At 56.1% G+C, this 8,010-nt stretch overlaps 1 protein-coding gene across 1 annotated transcript; it reads left to right on the top strand.

Moving 5' to 3' along the window:
* Positions 1-1,605: 1,605 nt before the first annotated feature.
* DEF6 (DEF6 guanine nucleotide exchange factor) lies at positions 1,606-7,690 on the top strand (the record flags this gene model as incomplete). Its single annotated transcript, XM_010163888.2, has 9 exons — positions 1,606-1,847; positions 3,853-4,080; positions 4,162-4,308; positions 4,897-5,005; positions 5,081-5,379; positions 5,899-6,065; positions 6,255-6,453; positions 7,061-7,151; positions 7,354-7,690. Coding segments are annotated over 9 exons (1,694 nt in total), but the record flags the coding sequence as incomplete, so codon positions are not given.
* Positions 7,691-8,010: the final 320 nt, after the last annotated feature.

The following is an 8,010-nucleotide window of genomic DNA, read 5'->3' as shown; positions in this document are numbered from 1 at the left end:
GGTCTCCCCAGAGCCTTCTCTTTTCCAGGCTTTTTTTTCTTTAGTGGAAGAAAGTTGGGTGTTTCTTGTCTCACCTAAATTCAAAACCCAAACTTAATGTGTATATTACCTTCTTTTGTGGTAGAAGCTTTTGGAATCACAGAATGAATCACAGAATTATTTTTCCTCTCCACCACTGTTCAAATTTGAGGTGTGACCTCCTTGGGCAATAAAGAGGAGAGGGAGGAGGACGAGGTGCTGGGACAGGAGCAGAGGTTGGGGTGGGCAAAGGCTTTTTTTTTTCCATGGCTCAAAGGCACCTTTGTTTGGCACAGCGAGACTTTGCGGCTGGGTACTGTTTTCCTCCAGGCATGTGAGGAGAAGAAAAATGACTTTCTTCCACTGAAAGAAGGGGGGGCCCAGAGCTGGGTGCAGTAACCCTTCCCTCCCCTGCTGCTTCCCCCCAGGGCTGAGCTGTGCCAGCCCCGGCGTGGTGGCTCCAGGCTACTCTCAGTGCCAGTCCTTGCCTTGCCCTGAGCTGGTCAGGAGCTGCCCAGCCTGGTCCAAGGATGGTGATCTCAGCTGTGGAGATCTGCTCTGCAGTAAGCAAGGGCAGAGCCTTCCCCAGCTCCCTCTGCCTGGCAGCCACTCAGAGCCTCTGGGCACCAGGGGTTTGCTCCTTCCACAGCCCAAGGTCAGCCCAGCCCAGAACGACCAAAATCCTTCCAGTTTCCATGTGGTTCTTTGGGAGATGACCTTTAAACCCTCTTCTTCTGGTTTCACTGTGGCTAATAAAATCCCAGAGGAGGTGGCCAGAGAAGGGGAAGTGGCTTTTCCTAGTAAGAGGGGCTTTCAGCTTTCCACCACCCAAAGGTTTTTCTCCAGCTCTGCTGTTAAAGGCTGCGGTTTGCCCTCGTGCCGGCGGCACGTGGCTCATGCAGCTGGGATGGAGTGGCCAGATACAGCCAGGCTCCTTTGGTCCCCATCACAGTTCATCTGTGCCACACCAAAAGTGTCACATGAAGCGACTCGTGATGTCAGGCAAGTGGTCACAGAAGCTCAAGGACAGTCAGAGGGGCCAAGGTTGATGGAGGGACCGTTCCTGCCTCTGCTGCTGCCGGCCCATGGGCGTCACTTCCCTTCGCTGAGCTCCAGTTCCTCTTTATGGTCAAACAGGGACAATGAGAGCGACCCAAAGCCGTGGAGACACTGGGGAGGGGTGGTTGGGAGAGCACCACATAATGCTGCATGTGCTTCACCACGAGGTTCCTGCTGGTGCTCCAAAGCCTGGCAGGACATGGCTGAGCCACCATGGCTGTGTCATGGTGCCTGGGTGCTGCAATGGTCCCACAGCATCTTCTCTACCAGCTGGGATGTGTTGCTTGCATGAGTAAGGGGACCTGTGCTGGGGACGTGTCCTCTGGCATCGTGGGTCAGTGCCCACCTACACTGTAGTTGTGAGTCCCACCTACACTCTAGTTGTGGGTCCCACCTACACTCTGGTTGTGAGTCCCACCTACACTCTGGTTGTGGGTCCCACCTACCAATCACCCTGTGCTTCTCAGTGGCAGGGACAGGAGATTTCAGGTGTGAGGGTTCCTTCCCTCCAACGTTTCCCTCCCCCAGAAGCTCCCTCCATAGTCCTGCAGCACCACGCTCACCCCCCTGACTCCTGCCCACAGGTGGAGGAAGGTGCTTTTGTCAAAGAAAACTTTGACGAGCTCTGCTGGACCCTGACAGCCAAGAAGAATTACAAGCCCGACCGGAACGGGAATAGTGTTGTATCCCACCAAGATGCCTTCAAGCTCTGGTGTCTCTTCAACTTTCTGTCTGAAGACAAATACCCTCTCGTCATGGTGCCAGATGAGGTAGGACCTGTCTTTCCCCTCTCCATCCTTATCCTCCCAGGGCTCTGTGTGCTGGCAGAGCCCCGTCTGGGGCTGACACATCCCACTATCGCTTCCTGGCATGTCCCACCACATCCTGCAAGACGTGGTGCTCCAGGGTGTGAGAGAGAAGAGGCTGGGGGTGGGAGGAGGGGGCTGTCTGCCCTGAGCACCCCCTGCTATTCCCATGGCCCCTGCCGCTGCCCAGGGAGAGGGGGGTGACCTGGGAACATCTGGGAGGATCCCTCTGAAATGCTGAAGCCTCTCAAGTAGAGATGTCTTGGAGGATGAGGTGTGGGCTGGTCCATGATGCTCTTCCATGGTCCAAGCCTACGCCAACGAGCTCTTTTGTCTGCTGTGAAATGAATGTGCCACTTCTCAGAGCTCCAACCAAGGAGCATCTGCAGATCAGCTCCTCCTGGAGCAGGTCCTTTGCACCTAAAGCCCCTCCATTTCACCCAAGGGTTGAGTTGAGCACGGTGTTGGAGGACTCCTGATTTTCATGGGGGAGAATGAGAAGATGACAAGAAACCCTTAAAATCTGATGCAACGGGAGGTTGCTCCCCGTGAAATCGCTGTCAGGCTGGATGGGGCTGTGTCCCTTGTGCTGCTCTCAGCTCATGCCACCACAAAGGCAGTGGCAGAGCAGACCCAGTTGTCCCTCTCCATGTCCACTGCCACCAGACACTCACCCCCTACCCAGCACCTGGAGAGTTAAGAGCAAGGTTGCCCTGACTGCCCTGCAAAGCTGCTGGCAGTAATCTCCAAATTCCACCCAGCATTTGGAGGAGGAAGTTCTCCCTTCTCCAGGGGTCAGACCAAACCCCCAGGAGAAGGTGTGTAGACCTGGGGAGGAGACACAAGCTCAGAAGCCAAAAGCAGCCTCACCAGGAGGAGCTTGGCTGGGCAAGCAGCTGCCATCAGCTTCTACACCATCAACCTCCTGAGATCAGCAGAAAAGCTGAAAAAAAAAAAACAACAACAAAAAGGGCAAAAAAGGCCAAGAAGTGCAGCTCTGCGCAGATGGAGGAGAACAACCACACTTCCTGCTCCCCAGGAGAGGAGCTTCCTGTTCCCCAGACCGTGACAAACTGAATCATCTTTCTGCTCACGGGGCTGAGCTTAGAGGAGAGGAGAGGAGAGGAGAGGAGAGGAGAGGAGAGGAGAGAAGAGAAGAGAAGAGAAGAGAAGAGAAGAGAAGAGAAGAGAAGAGAAGAGAAGAGAAGAGAAGAGAAGAGAAGAGAAGAGAAGAGAAGAGAAGAGAAGAGAAGAGAAGAGAAGAGAAAGAGAAAGAGAAGAGAAACTACATTAAATTTTTGCCCTTCTCCTAGTGTGAAAAAATCCATCTGGGTGTGAGGACTCTCCTGTGTTTCACTCTCTGCAGAGTCACCCACCATTCCTTGGTCTCTAGATGGTGGGTAGAGGAGAGCTGGCAGCAAAACTTGAGCTGAAATAAATCTTCCCAACATCACATCAACCATTTCAGCTCTTTTTTTTTTAATGCAATTTCTTTACAGTTTCAAAACAATCCTCGTCTCCTCCATGGGCACCTCGTCCCCTGCTCCTCCCCAGTGGTTTTATGGCATCAGCTGGAAACCAGAGTGGTACTATGGTCTGAGACACCTGCCTTGCAGGCTGGGCTTGGGGGACAGCAGCATTGGTCTGTTCTCCCTCAAGCACTTGACTTCTGTAGAACTTTCTCACTCTGCAAACAAATAAGCCAAAAAATATCTCTCAGCCTTGTGGTTAGAAGGAAAAACCTCCCAGGAGTGGTCAAACTCTAACCCAACATCAACCTCCTGAGCCTGCCTGCTGCCTGGAACACTTTGGCCATGACCATCAACCATCACAAGGGGTTGTACCTCTGGGATAATGGTCCAGTGTCTCCAGGCTGGAAACAGATGTGGTCTTGGGCTCTCCAGAATGGGTTGGTGGGGTGGAGATGGCTCTCAACCTCTCTCCATTGCTGAGCTCCCTGTCCCCACAGGTGGAGTACCTGCTGAAGAAGATCTGCACGGCCATGAACGTGGAGCTGAACTCTTGTGAGCTGGACGACTACTTCTCCCAGGAGCCGCAGGGGCAGGGGGGAGTGACAGTCTGGCAGTTCTTGGACATGGTGAACTCAGGGAGGTTCCTTCGAGGCATCGAGCAGGAGGCTGTCAGCATGGCTGTGGAGGAGGTGTACCAGGAGGTCATTGAGGATGTGCTCAAACAGGTAAGGAGCCCACATATCCTGGGGCACAAACTCCATCCTGCCCTCCACCCCATTTGTGATCCCTGTGTCTCTTGGGTGCAGGGCTACCTCTGGAAGAAGGGCCAGCTGAGGAGGAACTGGTCAGAGCGGTGGTTCACGCTGAAGCCCAGTGTCCTGTCTTACTACATGAGTGAAGAACGGAAGGAGAAGAAGGGGAGCATCGCATTGGACAAGCACTGCTGCGTGGAGGTACGGCCTGGGCCATGGTCAGCTCAGGGACAGGAGAGCCAGGAGATGCCCTTATAGAATTAGAGAATAATTAAGGTTGGAAAAGACCTCTAAGATCATCAAGTCCAACTGTCAACCCAACACCACCATGTCCTGAAGTGCCATATCTACAGGTTTTTTTGAACACCTCCAAGGATGGGGACTCCACCACTGCCCTGGGCAACCCCTTCCAATGCCTCAGAACCCTTTCAGCAAAGAAATTCTTCCTCACATCCCATCTCAACTGCCCTGGGCACAACTGGAGCCCATTTCCTCTTGGCCTGTCCCTTGGGCCTTGGTTGAACAGACCCACCCCCACCTCTCTCCACCCTCCTCCAAGGGACTTGGACAGAGCCAGAAGGTCTCCCCTCAGCCTCCTTTTCTCCAGGCTCAACAACCCCAGTTCCCTCAGCCATGAACTCATCACACTTGCGCTCCAGACTCTTCACCCTTCAGACCCCAGGAAGGGAAACACATCCATGAACAGGGGAGAACCAGTCCTATGGCTGAAGAAAGTTGGGATAAGGTGGGATATGGGGGGTAACACCACCCTGTGTCCTCTCCCTGCAGGTTCTGCCCGACCGGGATGGGAAGAGGTGCATGTTCTGTGTGAAGACCTCCTCCCGCACCTACGAGATGAGTGCCTCCGACACCCGGCAGCGCCAGGAGTGGACGTTAGGTCCATGCCCACCCCTTCCCCAGCTTCCCCCTGTCCTCCCTCCATGTCCCCACTGACCATCCCTTCCCTCTCTAGCCATCCAGACGGCCATCAGGCTGCAGGCAGAGGGCAAGAAGTCCCTCCACAAAGATCTGAAACAGAAGCGACGGGAGCAGCGGGAGCAACGGGAGCAGCGCAAGGCGGCCAAGGAGGAGGAGACACAGCGGCTCAAGCAGCTCCAGGAGGAGAAGGAGAGGAAGCTGCAGGAGCTGGAGCTGCTCAAGGAGGCCCAGAGGCAGGCAGAGATCCTCCTGCAAGAGGAGGAGCAGCGGCGGAGGCAGCAGCACGAGGAGATGCAGAGGACTCTGGAGATCCAGCTGCGGGAAGCAGAGCAGGTACGTGCATCCTCATGGTGTGTCCTGCCACAGGGCTGTGTCACTCCTGGGGTGGGTGCTTCCTTCCCCTTCCCTCACCCATGGCAGCCCAGAGGGGTTTGGAGGAGCTTTTAGGGTCACATCCTGCTGTTGCAGCAACGCTGCTGCCACCCATCACCTCTGGGCTATGTGTGACCTGGGGATGAGGGATGGAGGGGTCAACACCACCATATGTGAGACATCTGAGGAGCAGGAGATGAGGACAACCTGCCCCTGGGGTGTATGAAGCTGGGGGGGGGCAGGTGGGAGGTGAGTGCTAGTGCCCAGATGGCCAGTGAGCCCATTTCTGACCTGAGACAACACAGTGTGTCTCCTGAGCAGGGAAATGGCCTTGCTGTGGAGCTCCTCCATGGGCTCTCCCTGGGGTGGGAGATGTCTGGTCCCATCCATGCAGGGATGTGGGGGTACAGGGGTCCTGAGGATGATGGTGATGGTAGCTCTGCCAGTCTCCTGTGCTGATGGCTCTTCTCCCGGCCGCAGGCTCGTGCCTCCATGCAGGCAGAGATGGTTCTGAAGGAGGCAGAGGCAGAACGTCAGCGCAAGCGCATCCTGGAGCTGGAGGAGATGCAGGAACATCTCCAGGAAGCCCTGCAGCAGGAGGTGAAAGCGCGGCAGGATGAGGAGTCCGTGAGATACGCGCAGGCCAGGTAGGACCAGGGCATCCCTGCTCCTCCTCAACCAGCCAGACTCCCAGGACAGCAGCTGCACGTGGGGACACCAGTGCTCCTTGGGGTACTGGGGTGTGCTGGTGACTTCCCAGTCTGCCAGCAGGGATGGAGGAAGCTGGTGGATGAAGTGACAGAGGGACATCCTCACATCTTGCTCTTCCTTGACAGGCTACTGGCTGAGGAAGAGGAGAAGCTGAAGCAGCTGATGAAGCTGAAGGAGGAGCAAGAGGAATATATCATGCAAACACAGCGGGAGAAGCAAGTTCTCAAGCAGGAGATGGAGAACAAGAACAAGTGTCTGGAGGAGGCGCAGAAGCAGCTGGAAGAAGTGAGAGTGAACAGGCAGCGGGTGGACCAAGACGTCATGGTGAGCACCGTGTGGGTGCCACATCCCTTCGCACTGGGAGCCCCAGGGGACTTCCCAGCCCTCTCTGAGTCACCTCCATAGTGGGAAGGACCCAGCAGCTTTGAGGGCAAAGCTGGCATTGCCTCAGGGGTTTTCTGAGCTGTGGACATGGGGTGATTTGGTGGCCGAGGTGGGACAAGCATGTCCTGCCCCAGAGGGACAGAGAGAGCAGCAATGACAACAGCGGGGGTGTGTGGAGGGGGGAGGATTGGAAGAGGAGCAGAAGATCTAGACCTCCATAGTGGGAAGGACCCAGCAGCTTTGAGGGCAAAGCTGGCATTGCCTCAGGGGTTTTCTGAGCTGTGGACATGGGGTGATTTGGTGGCCGAGGTGGGACAAGCATGTCCTGCCCCAGAGGGACAGAGAGAGCAGCAATGACAACAGCGGGGGTGTGTGGAGGGGGGAGGATTGGAAGAGGAGCAGAAGATCTAGAGGAGGGTGAGCTGGGTCTCCATCTCAGAGGGAAGCCTCCCACCCAGGTTTACTCAGGAAGGGCAACTCCTGCCCGTGGTCCTGGGCCGGGGGCTGTGGGGCGGCCGGCTCACCCCTCTCCTCTGTCCCCTCGCAGGCGGCCCAGCGGAAGCTGCGACAGGCCAGCACCAACGTCAAGCACTGGAACGTCCAGATGAACCGACTGATGCACCCCATCGGGCCGGGAGGTAGGAGAGCAGCCACCACACCTTCCCCTGTCCCTCCTGAGCGCAGCCACACTGGGGAACAAGCCCAGTCTCTCACCCATCTTCCCCTCTTTGGGGACATCCAGGACCCCCATCTTTCAGAGAAGATACCCCAGAGACCCCACACCCTTTTCCTTATGGCTGTTCCCAGGTAAACAATCCTCTCTTTTCCATCTGTCCCCAGAGAAGCGAACAAATGTGAGTGGAGGAGGCTTCACTGGCTACCAACCCCTCCTCTCCAGGAGAGGTTCCTCCCTCAAACTCAAGCAGAAAGTGGAAGATAAAAGCAGTGACCCCCCCAGGGACAACAGCGAGGAAAACGTCAGCAATGGTGGGAACAGCGGCATGCCACCATCTCCAGATGTGGACACCATGGCCACAGAGCCCACCAACTAGCCCAGCAGGATGGCAGAGCCCAAAGGGGGGACCTGTGGGACCCCAGCATGTCCCTCTGAGCGGACACAGTCACTACGGCCATCTCTGGATGGAGACAAGCAGGGACCAGCACAGAGCCCATAGGTGACTGTCTATAAGGTGAAGATGTTGCCTTTTTCTTCAGGGAAGTGCTGCAGCCACGACGTGCCAGGAGGCTCAGACAACCCAACGTTGGGGAGAAGACAGCGGGACCATCTCCTCTGGCCTGCCCAGGGGTAGGACCTGGACTCAACTCCCCAGAATCTGGTTTCCACCTTGCCTAAAAAAAAAAAAGCCACCGATGGGTCTGGCCCAGGTGGCCCAGGGCTGCAGTTCCCCCTTGGTTTCTACCAGCGAACCTTCTGCATCACCCCTGGGTGCGTGGTCCTGCAACAGCAGCTGCCAGGGGAGCTTTGGCAGATTGAGC

Source organism: Antrostomus carolinensis, unplaced genomic scaffold, assembly GCF_000700745.2.
Source record: "Antrostomus carolinensis isolate BGI_N321 unplaced genomic scaffold, ASM70074v2 scaffold37932, whole genome shotgun sequence".
NCBI classification, from domain to species: Eukaryota; Metazoa; Chordata; class Aves; order Caprimulgiformes; family Caprimulgidae; genus Antrostomus; species Antrostomus carolinensis.
The sequence above is the reverse complement of the archived record's forward strand: the minus strand, read 5'-3'. Positions and strand labels throughout refer to the sequence as shown.